The sequence below is a fragment of the Ictalurus furcatus genome, chromosome 8 (assembly GCF_023375685.1).
Source record: "Ictalurus furcatus strain D&B chromosome 8, Billie_1.0, whole genome shotgun sequence".
Taxonomy (NCBI): domain Eukaryota; kingdom Metazoa; phylum Chordata; class Actinopteri; order Siluriformes; family Ictaluridae; genus Ictalurus; species Ictalurus furcatus.
This window is the reverse complement of record NC_071262.1, coordinates 4389044-4408397: the sequence shown is the minus strand read 5'-3', so window position 1 is coordinate 4408397 and position 19354 is coordinate 4389044. Positions and strand designations below refer to the sequence as shown.

At 40.1% G+C, this 19354-nt stretch overlaps 2 protein-coding genes across 2 annotated transcripts; one reads left to right on the top strand and one right to left on the bottom strand.

Moving 5' to 3' along the window:
• Positions 1–2035: 2035 nt before the first annotated feature.
• On the bottom strand, positions 2036–6161 carry pcdh20 (protocadherin 20). The gene is made up of 2 exons (XM_053631431.1): positions 5656–6161; positions 2036–4828 (listed from the first exon to the last, which is right to left on the bottom strand). Exons 1-2 carry the CDS (start codon positions 5671–5673, stop codon positions 2336–2338), a joined length of 2511 nt encoding a protein of 836 aa, XP_053487406.1. The 5' UTR covers positions 5674–6161; the 3' UTR covers positions 2036–2335.
• Positions 6162–8406: 2245 nt separating this feature from the next.
• On the top strand, positions 8407–12648 carry si:dkey-27i16.2 (regulator of cell cycle RGCC-like). Its single transcript, XM_053631432.1, has 5 exons — positions 8407–8520; positions 8902–9081; positions 10168–10248; positions 10970–11032; positions 11948–12648. The coding sequence occupies exons 1-5, from the start codon at positions 8499–8501 to the stop codon at positions 11953–11955; spliced, it is 354 nt and encodes a 117-aa protein (XP_053487407.1). The 5' UTR covers positions 8407–8498; the 3' UTR covers positions 11956–12648.
• Positions 12649–19354: the final 6706 nt, after the last annotated feature.

Genomic DNA, 19354 nt, shown 5'->3' with positions numbered 1-19354 from the left:
ACTAAGATTGAACTATTTGGAAAAACCACACAGCACTAAATCTGGCGTAGAAAGGGCACGGCATATCATCATGAAAACATCATCCCAACCGTAAAGTATGGTGGAGGAAACATCATGATTTGGGCCTGCTTTGCTGCATCAGGGCCTGGCCAGCTTGCTATCACTGGGGGGAAGATGAATTCCCAAGTATATCAGACAATTCTTCAGGATAATGTGAGAATATCTGTACGTCAGCTGAAACTGTGTAGAAGTTAGGTGATGTGACAACGACCCAAAACACCGGAGCAAGTCCACAACAGAACGGCTTCAGAAAAACAAAATCCGCCTTTTGGAGAGGCCGAGTCAGAGCCCAGACCTCAACGCAATAGAGATGCTATGGAATGACTTGAAGAGAGCCATACACATGAGACGTCCAAAGAATATGACAGAGCTAAAGCAGTTCTGCCAGGAAGAATGGGCTAAAATTCCTCCTGAACGATGTGCAGGTCTGATCCACAGCTACAGGAAGCGCCTGGTTGAGACTATTGCTGCCAAGGGGTGGGGTCAACCATTTATTAATTGTAAGGGTTCACTTACTTTTTCCACTGTCGTTTTGAATGTTGAATGAGTGTGTTCAGTAAAGACATGAGGGATCAGAATTTATTTTGTGTTATTATTTTAGGCACATCATATTTGTCAATACCCTTGACTTAGATGAGGATCAGATCACATTTTATGACAAATTTATGCAGAAAACCATGAAATTCCAAAAGGCTCACATATAGCCTTTAAGAACGCCTTTGACAAAAGAAGAACGTATTGAAATCATTCTCATGGCTGGATCGGGAAGCTGTCGCAAGGTTGCCATGGACTTTAGCAGGAAACATGGCGACCACATCATCACACGACCCTGTCGCCAAACTTATTAACAAATTCAAAACGACTGGAAGTGACCGAGAAATGGACGTCCATGAACATCCCATGACGAAGACACAACCTGTATAGCACTTTTATGGCCTTTGAACATGAGGTGAGAAAGTGAATAGTCTTCTCCAAAGCAGCACTTCATATTGAGTGAAACATGATACTCCTTTGTGGCTCCAAATACCTGAGACTTCCATCAATTATTTTTTTGGGATTTGAGAGAGTTATAATCAAGGCATTAGAGGATTAGCAAACTCGCTGTCTGTTAGCCGATAGCGTTCAGTCTTCACAGGTGCCTACATCATGGAAGACTGATCATTGGCTAATCCTGGTTATTGTTTGTGTTAAGAATTATGATCTGCTTTTTTTTTTTTTTTTTTTTTTGCACTAGACTAATTAAAATGATTGACCCCATGAAACCAACAACTGAATAGTAATACCCCTTTTTAGACTTTTCAAAAATGAACAATTCCAGGAACAAAATTCTCAAATATTTGTTTGGTTTGGGTCAAATATCATTCATTCATTCATTCATCTTCAGTAATTGCTTAATGCTGGTCAGGGTCGCAGTGGATCCGAAGCCTGTCACAAACACCGAGCAGGGCGGGACGTGAATATTTTTTTAGACTCAAAACATTTCTGACACATCTTAAGATCTGATGCACCTGTTTTCTGAAAAAAAATAAGCACCAATGTTCTTATTGCATTTACAGGTGAACAGTCACAGATCACAATAACTACGGTATCATTATTAACTGGACTGGTTGTTTCTGATACTGATATTCTGATATAGATTCTATAATGTCATTAACAGATGTTTAAAATCTGAAAAGATGCTGCATGTTAGAAGCTATAAGAAAACTTTTAAAACGTTTTAAAACTATATTTTTACTGTTTTAATGAGACAGATAGAGTTTTTGCCTCGCACCTCCAGTGTCCCATTTTCACACTGACAAAACTATCATGGCCTTATTCTATCATGCTTTTATTGAATCGATTTAAAAAAAAAAAATCCTTTTTCTTTATTATCTTGGTTTGGAAATCTATCTTTAAAAAATAGAAATTCTTTGAGTCAAATTGTTAAAGGGTCTAGTTGGCTGATTGCCGAGTCACAGCTTAGCCCAGTGTAACAATGTAAATAATGTTCATTTATTTATTTATTATGTTTTTTTTTTTTTCCTGATGGGAATTTGGAGCACTTTTATCAAATTCATTGTTCACTGTTTGTGTTGTTTGTAATAGACTCCAGACTATGGCTAGGCCGCTGTGGTTTATCGGTAGAGTTCCTGGTAGATATGTTCCTGTAAAGTGTTTTTACTTTCACCTTTACTTGAACTTTATTAAACATTTCATTAACTTGTGCATCATTATTAAATCGATCATGTCTTATTTACAATACAACATTGTAACCGTAAAGGAAAACACATGTCCTTTAATTTAAATGCTTCAGTTCATGTTCGTTTGCGTGATCTCTCTTATGCATTTTTTTACGCATGAAGTTTTTTTGTCTGATGCAAATTATGACAGTGACCAGAAACATGCATACTGAGAACACCATCATACCCAGACCACAGAGCAGTAGGAGCCAAGACAGGTCTGGACAACTCGCTGTCAGGTTATGAGGTTTGGGTGGCGTTGGGGGATCTGGGGCTCGGGGAAAATATGGGGGAACAGTAGTCAGGTGGCACTGCTTGGACATATCATTGACCAGTACATTAACCCACACAGTGGCCTGAAGAGGTGCAGGCTTCCCTCTATCACTGACTCTGATTAAGAGGTGATGCATACCGTAGTCCTTGGCCACAAGCTGCTGTACCAGTGTGATGTTCCCTGAGTGTGTGTCGATCTGAAATGGGCTGGAATTGATTGGCTCCCTGGCTATAATGTGGTAAGTAATATCTGAATTCATGCCTGAGTCACGGTCAGTAGCATAAATTTTAGTGATGATGCTGCCAATCCTGGTGTTGGGGGATATGGTCAGGCAGGAGAGGTTGCTGCTTGGCAGGAGCACCTGGGGCTGGTTATCATTTACATCCTCCACAAAAACAGTTACAGATGCAGTGGATGAGCGCTGAGGACTGCCACCATCTACAGCCAGCAGGAGCAGCTCATAACGCTCATGCTTCTCGCGGTCCACCTCACCTATACAGCGAAGCGCTGACTGGGACAGGTCCATGGCGAAGGGAACATCCTTGTCTAGTACTTGTACATCCACCACTCTTCCATTATCCCCCTCATCTGCATCCACAATTCCAATCTTTGCAATCTGGGCTAAGTGTGGAATATCTTCAGAGATGAAGAAGACGAAGTGTGGTGTCATAAAGGTTGGCTGGTTATCATTTTGATCGAGGACCTTTATGGACACCGATGAAAAGGCCTCTAATGGAGGAGAGCCATTGTCCCTGGCCAGCACTGTGAGAATGTATTCTCCCTGTTGCTCTCTGTCCAAAGACTCTAAAACAGACACTATACCTGTCACTTCATCAATATTAAAGATAAGATGGGTATTATGAATCAGCCTGTATGACACATTGCCATAAAGCTGGCTATCTGCATCACTTGCACTGACTTGTACTAAAGACACGCCAGGCTTATTGTTCTCCTCGATCACCACCTGATAGTCAGTCTCCTCGAACTGTGGGGCATTATCATTCACATCTTCAACCATCACTTCTATATCTTTCCTTGCATGCACACGTTTGCCTTGGGCTTCGATTATAACAACAGTAACAAGATATTTGCTACACAGCTCAAAATCTAGTGGTTTTGTAGTTGAAAGTAGATAGTTGCCTGCTTGTGCTTTCAAAATGAATGCTGTGCTGTCTTCTTCTAAGGACAGAACCCATTCGAAACTTGAGATGTCTCTCAGCTCCAAAAGAGCCAAGAGAGTCGGTGGTTCATTCTCCCGTAATATTATAGTTTGGTTTCTATACTGTGCCACATACTTGATCTCGACAGATGGCTCCGGGCTCAACACTGGCTGCAGATATACAGTTACCTGAGTTTGCTCAACAGGGCAAGGTGGGCTATTCACAACCACTTTAAGCACATGTTCCTCCAGGCTGTCTAACCTCATATCCATAGCTATACTGATCCTGCCTGTGTTTCTGTCCAAGTGGAAAAGTTCCTTGGCCCGATCTGAGATCTGGAGACTGAAGGAGTAAGTGATCTGACTGTTGCTGCCCAGGTCTGGGTCTATGGCTTGAACCTTGGCCACTGTTGTTCCCCGGGTCACTCCTCCTGGCACTGAAACAGTGCGAGGGTTATCAGGGCTGAACTGAGGGCACTGATCGTCTACATCCAGCAGAGTAACAACTAAAGACACCATAGCACTCAGAGGCACAGAGCCACCGTCAACAGCAACAAGAACCATGCAGTGCTCGTTTTGAGTTTCACGGTCCAGCTCTCTTTCAACAATCAGCTCAAGGGCAGAACTGTTCTGTGCCACACTAAAGAATCCTTCAGTGCCTTCTAAATGATACATTATCTCTGCGTTGCTGCCTACGTCCTTGTCCTGAGCCTTGTCGTCCAGCAGCACCCTTGTCCCGATTCTCGCATCCTCTGGAATTCTTAAATGAATTTCATTTTTTTCAAAATAAGGAGCATTGTCATTTATATCCTCCACAATAATAGTTATCTTCATCAGTTCTTGTTCAGGGCCCACTAGGGCATCAGCTGAGATGGTACAGTACCCACTCTCCTGTGATGGACACACAGTCTCCCGGTCAATCATCTGCTCTGTTGTGTACACATCCCCGGTTTCCTCATCAACTCTCAAATATGATCTCCCAAGCAGCTGGTATGGAGGAGAGTAGGCTGTGCTTAGGGTGCCAATCTTGATTCCTTCAGGTCGTTCCTCCGGTGTCGAAAGAGTCATCAGAGTGTGGCATATGATCTGTCTGACAGATGCCACGAGAAGCACCTTCTAAAGAGAAGCAGAGAAAGTGTAAACAACACTCCACTTTAAAAAGGAAAGTTTAACAGTCATTCAAGGTTTAAAGATGTGATAGGAAAGGCAAACTAGTCTGTTACGGATTCTCAAATTCACAAATTCATACCTGTAGATAAATCAATCAGTGAGTTTTGTTTACAAAAGCTGTTTGAAAATTTGTGGCGATGACACTTTTGATTGATGATTATTATTTTATATATAAATCTAGAGACATTTTCAGTGCAGAAAAAAGACTTGAGATATTATACTATAGGTTTGTCTAGCTGTCCCTCAATGAAGCCAATATACAGTACATCTAAATACACACCATGTCTTCCTACACTTGTCCAAATATAAACGATATGCATAGTTTATGACATTGATTTATGTAGATAAAAGAAGATTGATGTAGATTTATGTTTCCGTCTACAGTTTTTGTGTAATTATATGAAAAGCAAAAGCATTACGATTATTCAGTCCACCCTATCGGCCCTATCCACCCTATTCTATTAATTCATATTTTTTTCTGAAAAAGTGTTCCTGAATTCATTGTAAGATATGAAAAATCAGTGTTTTCATTTTGTAAGTCATTACACCCCTTACACCTTACACAACACTGCTTCATGCACAAGCGACGTATCTAATCGAGCATGTTTGACAAGTGGGTCTGTCAGGAACAAAGTCTGCAAGCAGCAGAAAGGCATTTACTAGGACAGCATGCAAATAAATTATTTGAAGCAAAAAAAAAAAACAGAAAAAGCGTGAAAAATGCTTGGCTACTCCTTTCCTAGAGCGAGAATAGACAGTGAGAGAAAACTTACCTGTAACAGACACACCATGGTCGTATTTCCGTGAGACGCAGGTGATCATTCTTTGTGTGGGTGCTAGTGGTGTGGAGTGAAACCTGAGTGTGACTAGGAAATCGAGGGAGGGAATGCTGCCAAAATCTGGCAAATCGAAATGAAAGGATCATGCTTTCATTTCGGAATAAAACCTGTTTGGTCAATGTTCACACTTCTTTTCATGGCGTCTATAACATGTTTATGTTGCCCAAGTAGTTTGATTCCAGTGATTTAAATAAGCCAAAAAGATGTTTTACAATCATTGCTAGAATTATTAATGGAGTTATAATTAGTGCTATGCCTACACCTGAATATACCCCACATATTTTAACCAAATTCAATGTCAATTCCATTTTACTTGACATGAGCAAGCCAGAGGTGACAGTGACAAGGAAAAACTCCCTTGAGGATGACCTGAGGAAGAAACCTTAAGAGGAACCAGGAACGTATTCACTTCTGGGTGACATTAAAACAACAACTCTTCAACACCTATTTACTGCAAAGTCAAGCATAACTAAATGTACTGAAAGGATGTACAGTATGAGCATCTCAGGCTTTATGATTTTTATGCAGCATCAGTTCTTAGGTCCAAGTCTACAGTATCCAGGTGAGATTATCTAATCACTGAAGAAAGGACGTGCCTTTATAGGATATAGAGTATGTGTAAGATATCCTGTGCGGTATATGACAGGGCCCAACGAAATATTATACTATATTAGGAACACCTTTACATTCATGCATTTATCCATCCATCGATTGCCCGTACTGCTTAAACTACACAGGGTCTCAGGGAGTCTGGAGCACAAGGCGGGGGCCTTTCACACACGTCATGCAGATATAGGTCAGTTAAAGTTGACATCAAACATCTGAATGAAGAAAAATATTAGATCTCTGTGACTTTGATCTGATCGTGGCATGGATGTTGGTACTGAATAGGCTGAAGTATTTCATAAACTGCTGATCTCCTGGGATTGTCACACACAAGAGTCTTTAGAGTTTACACAGAACGGTGCGAAACACAAAAAACATCCCGTGAGCAGAGGGTGCGCAGGCTGAAACACGTTGTTGATGAGAGATCAGATGAGAATGACCTTACGGGAAGTCTACAGTAACTCAAATAAGCACTTGTTACAACCGTGGTGAGCAGAAAAGCTTCTCGGAAAACGCGAAACATCGAATCTTGAGGTGGACGAGCTACAACGACAGAAGACCACATCTGGTTGCACTCATGTCTGGTAAGAACAAGAATCCGAGGCAATCATGAGGACAGACTCATCCAAACGGTCCAGTTTTGACAAGCATGTCTATCATAACTGCATAACTGCATGAATCTACAGGTACACAAGTGTTCCTAATAAAGTGGATGGTGAGTGTAGTATATTTGCTACATTTACACTGCCCTCTAGTGTGTAAACTGGTTACTACATCTAAACAGGTAATACAGGAAGTAGTGCCTGGGTAGCCTAGGTGTGTGTATAAGTGTGTGTGTGTGTGTGTGTGTGTGTGTGTGTGTGTGTGTGTGTGTGTTGGGTGGTTCTGAGGACATAGCTAGTGATATCTATAAGCTGGAAAGTATATAAATAAATCTAATATTAATGTAATATTTCATATTAAAAACGCTCAGATGGGTATTGATGGAAACAACATAGAGTTAATGTAAATCTCCTGACAATAAATCCACAAAAAGGCCATAAATATACTACATAGCCAAAGGTCTGTGGACACCTGGCCATCACACCCATATGTGGTTCTTCCCCAAACTGTTGCCACAAAGTTGGTAGCACACAATTATATAGAATATCTTTGTATGCTGTATCATTACAATTTCCCTTCATTGAGCCCAAACACGTTCCAGTATGACAATGAGTGTGGTCAAAGCGATGTCTGTGATGACATGGCCTGCCAAGATTGGAGTAGAAGAACTGGAATGACCTGCACAAAGCCCTGACCTCAACTCCAGTGAGCATTTTTTGGATGAACTGGAACGCTGACTATGTCCCAGGCCTTCTCACCCAACATCACTGCTTGACCTCACTTGTAGCTGAACATCAGTGCTTGATGCTCTTGTAGTTGAATGGGTAAATCCCAACATCCACAATAATAACTTAGTAGTTAGTACATTCGCCTCACACTTCCAGGGTCGGGGGTTCGATTCCCACCGTGGCCCTGTGTGTGCGGAGTTTGCATGTTCTACCCCGTGCTGTGGGGGTTTCCTCCGGGTACTCCGGTTTCCTCCCCCAGTCCAAAGACATGCATGGCAGGTTGATTGGCATGTCCAAAGTGTCCGTAGTGTATGAATGGGTGTGTGAATGTGTGTGTGATTGTGCCCTGCGATGGATTGGCACCCTGTCCAGGGTCTGACACTGAAATCAGGGAGCTGCTCGATGAGTTTGCGACCGTGTTGGAGGAACTGACCGCCACATTTCTTAGGGAAACGATAACAAAGACAAATAGGTAGACTCCTTTAGCCCAAGAAAGGCCTTTTGACTTTCACCGGGTTTGAATTATTACCTTTATATTTTATTTCTAAATAAGGTTGCTGATTTCTGACGTGTACTTTGAGAATTCTATAATGCGTAATAAATGCTGAAAAACTGAAGTAAAGAACAATAAAATGGTCTATAAGGTAGACAAATGCCAAACAAGGCAGACGAGAAGTTACAAACCACACACACACATCCACCCACAAAGCTCCGCCTTCTTGTACCGTTACGTACTTGCCCACAGAGAGAAATCTTGCTCTCACGTCTTGCTCTAACTTTTTTGCTCTCACTCTCTCACTTGTTACGTCTCTCTCAGAGGCTCAACAGCTGTCAGAAAGCATGTCGACCGCACTCTTCACAGGTTAGTCTTCTACTTTTTCTTTTAATATTTGCTCATCAGTGTATAGAAACCCAAACAAGCCCATTTATCTCATAATGGACACCTTTTATTTTTTTTAAAAAAGAAATGAAAATGTTAGAATGTGGAACAAAATAAAAGATATGAATTCATTAGAATTTACTGGAAATGTTAAAAAAAAAAGAAAAAAAAGAAAAGAACTTCAAATGATTTTAAACGATTAACTTCAAAGTGAATATTATGGCACCAGGTTAAATGAATTAAAGTAATGAATTCGTTAATGAGCAGAAACACATCAGGTAGAGTAGAAGTGAAGTGGAGCCAATAGACTAGATGTTTCTCTGAGTGTGGGTCCGGACTGAAGGAACGTGTTCCACGCTGTAGAGTTGGACAGTGAGATCGGGGAGCTGCTGGAGGAGTTTGAGAACGTGGTGGAGGAAATGAGCGCTCCGTCGGTGAGCGCGCTCGGTGCCTTCGAGCCTGTGCTGAGAGAAGAAGCAGCGAAACTGCGACCAGCCCCCAGCGACGGAGTGACGGACAGCGGCATCGAGGACGCGGACGATGGTGAGTGCTCCATGATCTTCTTCCCTTTATGAAGCCCGACTGTGGAAATAACGCTTACCAGTACAGTGTTAGGGTTAGTTTTTTCACAGCATCATCAGTCACACTTATGACCTTTTTTTGTTTGTTTGTTTTTTTGTTGTTGTTTTTTTTTACTTTACTGTGAGGGACAGTGGTGGCTTGGCAGTTAAGGCTCTGGGTTACTGATCAGAAGGTCGGGGGTTCAGGCCCCAGCACTGCCAAGCTGCCAATGTTTGGCCCTTGAGCAAGGCCCTTAACTCTCTCTGCTCCAGGGGTGCTGTATCATTGCTGACCCTACACTCTGACCCCAAACTTCCTGACATGCTGGGGTAGGCGAAGAAAAGAATTTAAATGTGCTGTAATGTATATGTGATCAATAAAGACTCATTATCATTATCAAGAATGCAGGACGGCACAGCCGCTTAGAGGTTAGCACATTTGCCTCGCACCTGGGGTTGGGGGCTCAAATCCTGCCTCCGCCCTGTGTGGGTGGAGTTTGCATGTTCTCCCCGTGCAGTGGGGGTTTCCTCTGGGCACTCCGGTTTCCTCCCCCAGTCCAAAGACATGCACTGTAGGCTGATTGGCATTTCCAAATTGTCCGTATTGTGCGAGTGTGCCCTATGATGGCCAGGGTGTCCCCCACCTTGTGCCCCGAGTTCCCTAGGATAGGCTCCAGGCTCACTGCGACCGTGTGTAGGATAAGCGTTATGGAAAGTGGATGGATGCATGGATGTAAGGATGCGATGCAAAATCCCCTACTGTTCAAAAACACTGAGTGAACCCATCGTGTGCATATAAATTAGGCTGTACAATGTAGGAGTTAATTCCACACCGGTGTTTTCCCTCAGTGATGACTATAAACCCCCATACACACACAATAACACTTTCTGTAGGAAAGTTTCAACTTTTTTTGGTCTTGAGCTTGCAATGTTTTAAGACACAATAAAGATACACTATTAACTCAGAATGGTGTCCTGTACTGCTGTCAAGTCCGATTTTTTAGATTTGGAACATTAAAGCACACTGTGTGTGTGTGTGTGTGTGTGTTTGTGTGGGTGTGTTTCTCAGCTAGTGAACCATCTCAGGCAAGCAGCTTGAATGCGAGTGTAGAAGAGCTCAACACCGCAGGCGTGATGACTTCACGGAAAGGTATTGCTGTTATATTTCAATCCCGATAACCATCACATTCACACAACAAACCTGGAGGCATTGGAGTGTGTGTGTGTGTGTGTGTGTGGGTGCCGTGTTTGTTTTGTGCTACTTACAAACATACTTTGGGACTTTTTTTTTGGGGGCGGGGGGGGGGGGGAGGTTTGTGCTACAGTTTTGTGCTACCCAATGCTTACACCTAGCTTTTTAATTTTAGGAACGAGGTGTTTGAAGAGATGGGTTATTAAAGGAGGTTAAAATGAATTGAAGTGTTTATCAGTGAAAGTCGTTTATCTTATTTTGTCAGGCGATCATACTAAAAAGGATAAGATTCTGAACAGTTCCACTTCAAACCATGGCGACACAGAGGAGCTGATCTGTTCCAGGCTAACCGAGCTAATCTCTTAGATAGGCGCAGTTTTTAAAGAGGATGTTTACGATAAGATGTTCAAACCCGATCCAAAGCCGATTGAACATACAGCTGAGAATTAGTTTCTCTGTTTTCTTTGAGAATTTGTTTCGGTTGTTTCTTTCTTGCTCTGAAGTGTGGGATTAGATTTTATTTTCCAGTCGCCCCTCACCAGGGATCGTCAGATCGCATTTCCTGCAGTAGAATATTCCAGAGGAAATAGCAGCATTTAGGCATTTGGGCAGCATTTTATACCAGAGCATTCCATCATCCACCCCCTCCTTCAGTCTGTCTCTCTTCCATTTCCTCCAGCCAAACTCGGGGACACCTCTGACCTAGAGAGCTTTATTGAGAACCTGGACAAAGAGCTTGCAGGTAAGCTAACGGTATCACCATGACAATATATTTCACGCGAACAAACGTGTTGTATACGAGCCTGAAATGTATCCTCCCAATGCACTGAATAATAATCATTCTACTCTATAGACGCCAAATAATTTGCTATTATTTATTTGCCTAAACGCTATATCTGCAATCTGTATATTTCTAAATAATTGTCTAAATTAATTGATATTTCAAGCTGTACTAGTATTTATACAAAATAAGCACTGCAAATTGACAGTGAGCTTTATAGTGACTTCAAACTCTCTGTTTTGTCACTTATTATAATCACATGAATTTTATTACATGAGATTATTTCCTCACATCCTGAACCATCCTCCAAACCATCTTTGATTGAAAACCTGTTAAACAGAAGATAAAGTGTAAAATATTATTATTATTAATAATAATAATAATAATAATAATAAATGCGATTTTTTTTTCCTACTTCAGGATATTATTCAAAAATACAAGTTCAGGTTTTTCCTAAAGAAGAGCCACTTTCACACCGAAGCAACTTGTATATTTCAAATGTGGTGTTTTTTTTTTTAATGTACTGTAGATACACTATGTGGAGATATTTGTTTTTGATTGCCACACTTCACTGCATGGTACATTATATGGTGCACATAATGTCCTCGAATCAAAAATGAGAGTGCAAGAAATGAAATTTTCATTGCAGTGATAATGGCGCCTCTACTAAATTACCCCAGTGGCTGCCTATCAACAAAAGACCGGTGGTTTTACAAGGCCTGCTCTCAGCATGTCATGCTATCAGTGGGGTTGTAGGGATAAGTGCGGATCATGAATCATAAGTCCCCAGACATCTGGGCACACTTTGAGCATGTTAATCCTTTCTGCCTGTCTCCCCTGTCGACCCGAGCTATGACAACTTTATCTTCTTGACAGAGATGTGAACAGACAGGACTCGTGTAACTACAGGACAGGAGCCAAGACTATCAGCACGTACCAGCAAGAACAGACACAGAACTGGCATCCATGGACAAACCAAATCCCCATCTTGGACAGGAGATTCAGGTTGTTTTGGAATAAAAATACGAAAAATACGGACAACAAACTACAACTCAGACAAACACGAGCAATCTAATCTAAGTCACTTGTTTATGTTTATTAATACAAATGTTGGTATGTTTTAGAGAAATATTATTAATATTCCACAATCTCATTGAATATGAACCAGGACAATACCTCAATCAGTAATAAGGCTGGATTATGAAGTTCTTTTAGTCTTTGCTTGGAAGATTTTCTATGTTGAATTCAGGCTAAATTCATTTGTAATGATGATAGTGTAATATCTCTATAACTCAAATCACTCAACGTTTTTTGACCTATGACCTCTCAGTATCCAGGAGATTATATAACTATATTGTTACTGTTACAATATTTTCTGAATGCATAAAGACTCATGGCAGCTAATTGTAGTAGATAACATTTTATATTGTGTTTGCTGTATAAATATTCGTGTTATTGCACACAGTATCTGTATTTTGACGGATATTGAGTGAGATTTTTTTTTAAGAAAAGGAAACTTTTGTAAACAAAACAAAACAAAAACAAACAAAAAAACAAATATATATATTTTATTATGAGATCATGTTGAAAGTTTGTCATTTTTTCATTTTTTTCTCTTTGTCGTTGCTTTCCAGTTCAACAATCTCCCTAGAATTGACATTTCTTCCTGTCTGAACTGTATCGTATTTGTTCATGTTCATTTCACAGTACCTCAGTTTATTAAAAGGTATGATTTTTTTGCCGTTGGGTAAACGTACTTGCAAATAAACAAGGAAATTGTGGTTTGTCGTCAGCTTAGACAGGAAGTACATGAGTTGCAGTGCTCTAGAAACAGTGCACTTGATGGAGTTCATCACGCAGACGCGGGCGGAGGACGTGTAAGGGACTGTAGTGCTTGAATAAGCACAAATTGTGCAATACGGAGGCAACAATGCCCAATTCTCATGGCCGCAGTGGAAACTGAGCCGTAGTCATCACATAAAAAGAGAGGAAGCAGACTGGCACAATTGCATCATTACTGGTCTTAAGATCTCAGCAGTAATTTATAGTAAACATTTGAAACACATGATGATTGAATCATCTATGGATTCCTCTATATTTAGAGCCACTAAATTCACAAGATTTACAAATTCAAGGATCAGAACTTTTGCATAGAGAACCTAATATCCAGGGGTGGAACGTAATGAACTACATGTAGTAATGTTTCAGTACTTGAGTTCATAACAGTACTTAATTGTGTATCATTCAGTTTTATTCATCATATTTTTATTAAAAGATTCAATTTCACTACATTTATTCTTGATCACTATTAAAAAGTATTAAATAATAACAACGCATTTAACCACAGAAGATTGTAAGCCAATTAAAAGTATCCATCCATCCATCCATCCATCCATTTTCCATACCGCTTATCCTATACAGGGTCACGGGAGCCTGGAGCGTATATCAGAGAACACGTGCCACAAGGTGGGGGACATTCTGGACGGGGTGCCAACCCATCGCAGGGCACAATCACACACACATTCACACACCCATTATGGACATTTTGGAAATGCCAATCAGCCTACGATGCTTGTCTTTGGACTGGGAGAGGAAGCCGGAGTACCCGGAGGAAACCCTTGAAACACGGCGAGAACATGTGAGCTCCACACACACAGGGCGGAGGCGGGATTTGAGCCCCCAATCCCAGAGGTTCGAGGCAAATCTGCTAATCACTTGAATAATTTTCTTGATGACTACTTTTACTCAAGTGAATTATTACTAAATTTAAATAATAATAAAAAAACTTTTTTACTTTTACTGAAATAGCAATACTTTTACTCAAGTCACTCAGATTTTTTTTACTTTTTCCACTACAGCTAATAACATTGTTGGAGATCTGAATATGTAAACTGGCAGCATGGATGCTTGACACACATTCAGTAACCTCTTTATCCTGGTCAGAGACATGGTGGATCCGGAGCCCATCACTGGTGACACTGGATGCAAGGTGTTTTGGGAGAAATGAAGAATCACGATCATGCGTTGCTGCTGAAGGAACAGTAGGCAGTAAGTTCATGCTGCTTGGTCTGTTTGTTTGTTTAAAGACATTGTGCTCAGGGTGTTTTCTCCAACCCACCTCCTTGGGGAAATGATACTGACTGCTGCAATTAAATCCTGCATAAACAAGGTTCTGGGGGAGTTGATGTGATCCTAAGGCACAGCCATCTCTCTGCCCGTGTGATCAGCAACTTCCTTTTTAGACTATATATATATATATATATATATATATATATATATATATATATATATATATATATATATATATATATCTCTGTGGTTTGGATTGTTCCAACTCAGAACTCCAGTTTTCTAGTACAAAGCAAAACTGATAGTATTGTATATGCAAGTTTGGAAGCTGTTGTTAGAGGAAATAAAACCAAATTACATAACAGAAACCACTAAGTTCCTAGTTTGCTAGTCAGGTGAAACTGAAAGAAAACGGTACCACAGTGTTCGGCGTTTCAGTGTAGGGGAAAAACTGGGAAGACTGGCTGTTGTTTTGGTCATGAATAGATCATAACCATTCAACAAAAATTAAATATAAATTAAATTCATATTCTGTTCCTCTACCCTTAAACATTGCAAATCCACTCTCAGGTATTAGGCTTTTGGTGTGTGTGTGTGTGTGTGTGAAAACTGCATGTACAATAAGTCAAAAGAAATACCATGGAGCATTTTCAATTGATTGCCTAATTAAAACGACACCAAAATGGTCTGTTAACAGCATTGAGTATCCCTGAAAGGGTTCATAAAAATGCAGGAGATGATGAGAGGATGAACATTCAGTGGGTACACATTATTATTAATGTAATTAATCTAGCACAGTTCAGTGATTTCCTTCTCTTCATGCCTACTAATTAGAGTAATTAATTGGTGAGCAAGCTAATAGGCGAGCTGTGATGACTAAGTGAGCTGTGTCTTTAAGCTGGATAATTAGGTTAGTAGCTCTGGTATCAAAGCTGACTTAGGCAGTACTAACACAGTTAATGAAAATATTCAGTCTAACCGACTAAGTTCCATCCATCCATTTCCTGTACCGCTTATCCCACACAGGATCACGGAGAGCCTGGAGCCTATCTCAGGGAACTAGGGCGCGGGGGGATCACAGGGCATCATCACAGGGCACAATCACACACTATGAACAATTTGGAAATACCCATCAGCCTACATTTGGAAATACCAATCAAACTACAGCGCAGGTCATTGGACTGGGGAGGAAACTGGAGTAACCCGAGGAAATCCCCGAAGCATGGGGATAACATGCAAGCTCTGCACACACAGGGCAAAGGCAGAATTCGAACCCCCAACTCCAAGGGGCACGAGGCAAGCATGCTAACCACTAAGCTACCGTGCCCCCTGCACAGACTATAGCTGTGCCCCAAATGACATACTGTACACATACTGTACACAATGCACTTACACTATGCACTATATACTCTACCGTCTAGTGTATCTTAGAAATAGTGTATGTATAGACGTGCCCATTAAACTGTTAAAAAAATTTCTTGATATAAAAGTTCTTGACATACTAATGCCTGTTACATGAGAGTCAGAATTGAAGCTGAAGCAGTTTAGTGTTAGTTATACAGTCAGGTCCGTAAGTATTTGGACAGCGACACAATTAAAAAAATTTTTTCATCTGTACACCACCACAATGGATTTGAAATGAAGCAATCAAAATGTGATTGAAGTGTATACTTTCAGCGTTAATTCAAGGGGTATAATTATTATTGCATTAACTGAATTACAAATTAGTCCCTCCATTTTCACAGGCTCAAAAGTAATTGCACAAACTTACATAACTATAAATATTAGGATTATTTTTCATATAATACTTGGATGCCAATCCTTTGCAGTCAGTGACTGTCTGAAGTCTGGAACCCATGGACACCACCAAATGTTGAGTTTTTACTTCAGCCATTGTGGTGGTGTACATAGGCAAGATTACAAAATTCATGTTACTGTCCAAATACTTATGCACCTGACTGGATATGAATTCCAATGTATAATTTACAGATCAGAACATACAATTTTTTTAAATAAATAACCACAACACATCACTGTCATCAGCATTTTGGCTGTGTTTTAAGAAATATGATCACTTTATTGGTGATAATTAAATTGGATAAAATTGTAATCAATAAACAAACGACAGGATACAGGATACAGACATACAGACTATAGTATGTCCTCAATGCATCCATCTATCTGGAGGCCTTGTTTAAAACAGGAATCATGACATGGTCTTTTTAAAACTTAAAAGAACAGCTTTCATGTCTGTTGGCCTCATTAAAAATGAATCATTACCTTATCTTTGATGTATTAAAGAACCAGCTCCTCTGTGCTCTGACATTAATAAAAAAAACAGACTGATATGACACTAGTAAGGGCTGAAAGAGACAAGTGCACCTTCAAGATTTAAAAAAAGACAACCTACTCTAGAGATACAGAAAACTGAAGGAAACCTGTATAATTGGGGGGGACACGTCTGACTAAATATTATTATTATTATTATTATTATTATTATTATTATTATTATTACTATTTTATTACTGCCATCTCATGGTCAACTGTTGCTGATGCAGCTTTTTAGAAATGCTTTTAGACGGAATGGAGAGCCAGTTCTAGTACAGTGTAGTATTATCTGGTCGATACTTTGTAAGCATCATTATTACCCAGAGGATGGTTTCACGCCTTCACTCCAACACTTAGAAAATAGCAAGTAGGTGTCAATAAAAGTCAGTTGCCATAATGAGATAATACTGATGGAACAGAGGAACCCAAGTTAGTAATTACCTGACAGTTATCATGCTTTAACTCAACAACCTTTCAGTATCTCTTGAAGCTCTGCCAATTGTACACAGCTGGATGTTTTTACCCAATGGCTATATCTATTCTCAAGAATCAGAGCAATGCCATTTTCATCCCATTCACATATAGGACTAAATATATAACATCCGGAAAAAAAAAAAAGCAAAAAAAAAAAAAAGCCTATAAGGGGTTGTTTCTTGTGAACATCAATTTTAGTTTTCTGCGAATAAATGAATAGTGGCAGACTTAGTTACTGAAATGTGTGTTCATCAATAAAAAAGTTCTCCACTCCCAAAGGTGCAAATGGTTCAGTTTGTCCGCACACAGATAAAACGCATTATTAGTTTAAATAGTGGATGATGCATGAGCCCAAAGACAATCATCCATCACTACCCCTCCCATACACAAACTGAAACATAAACAAGGGAAAGGGAGAACATATGATCTACTCTAGTCTTTTAATTTTTAAAAAAAAAAAAAAATTTATTTAGAAAAACGCCATATACACAGTACATATCCCGTAAACAGACTACTGTGCAACATTGCTGGATCGATACTATCATTTCTTCGATATCGCTTTGATAGAAGGTGCTTGGTTTAACAATTGTTGTCCCCCCAGAGCATAAAATGCAGTGATATTATAGAATGCATTTATTGTTCCTTTACGGTGCAGTAACTACATCTGGGTCATTACCTACAGAAGGTAAGGTTAATGCGATTTAGCTGTGTCGTTAGCTTTCCATACTTTATGGCATGCCTGCAGTTAGACCTCTTTAATGTGCACAATGTGGCACATGCAATTAGTGTATATCTCCACTTGGTGCCTGATAGCCCATTCACGGTGGAACGTGGCCTTGTGAATGCAAAGCCACAGCTAATTATCTTTAAGAGAAAGATTGGAAGTTGATGAGAAACTCCAGGGAATTGGCTGAGAATGGAGAGAGAGAGAGAGAGAGAGAGAGAGAGAGAGAGAGAGAGAGAGAGAGAGCGAGAGCAAGCTCTGCATGCTTGTTAGATGTTTGTCTCACTCCTTAGGCTTCTTCAGGCCATTCATCACCTAGACAGAATCATTACTGTTCCAGTCAATGCAGCAGCTGGGCTCAATGTCCCTTAAGGAGCACTGCACCGTGCTACAGCACAATCCAGTCCAAGCAGCTTTGTTATTGTTTTATCATGCAGAAAACGGTCGTGCGCCTAATTAATACCGAAGCACTAGATTTCTTATTGCCTCCTCTTGGCTGCCTAGTGTTAGATTGTCCAAACAAAGTGTCTTTATTATCCATCTCCTCAGGCTGCAAGCCGCTCAGGTTTGCATGCAGTGCACAAGATGGTTGTATTAAATTTGACGGCTGGACACTGGCCCGATACACCCACGTAGAAGGATTAATGCCACAGGTTTTTTTTTTTTTTTTTTTTTTTTTACAAGGACAACATTTACCTAAAAGCATTTTTGCAGCGGCAGTTCAGTTTAAACATACTCTCACTGCATAACGCGATGAATTGAACACTAGCATGGAAAGGATCTGAATCCTGCAAACGAAGGTGTATCTTCTCCAGTCTTCACAATGAAAACATCATAGATGTGCAGATATTTCATTTCTAATGCATGACTACCGATGCATTCAGCATGTAAATACAAGCGTCCTTATCTGCCTTCCTCTATGCAGACAGAAGATATTGGAATCTCTGTGTGCCTAAAAATCAGTCGAGATCTGAAGGAACAGAAAATATACGTAGTCCAAATGCACTCTATGCTGATTGATTCCTCCACTGGGTGTAATATCTTACTGGAACATAAAAAAAGGAACAGTAGCAGATCTGGGAAATGGTATGCAGAGACCTCATTTTTCTTCTTTATTTAATAGGATAGTCTCAAGGAAACCCATGGAGAATGAATAATGAATACTTAACATTTACGACGACAATGAACACATAGTATTATCAAGCTTAGTGCAAGTCCTTGTCATATGGTAATATGCCATACGAGAACCCTGTGAGATCCAAACGTATGTAAGTATTCTGAAGGAAGAAAAAAAAAAACCCTGACACATACAGTGAAATACAGTGCAATCCACAAGTAATTACACAATAAACACTTTTTGTTGTTGTGGCTCTGTAGTCCAATGCCATATATTTGAAATGTAACCGTGACTATGAGGATAAATGGAAGCTTTAAACTGAGATCGTTTATGTTAATAGATGATGCATGTAAAAATCACAATCGTTTTTACACGCAGTCTCCGTTTTCAGGGGATAATTGGACAAATGAACTTAATACTCTTGGAAAACATTGTTATGCTTGGTACTTGTCTGCCAATTCTTTGCAGTCAAGAGCTGCCTGTAGTCTCTGAACCACAGACATAATCAGACACTGGATATCTTCATTAGTGATGTTCTGTCAGGCGTATAATACAGTTATTTGTTTTGTTC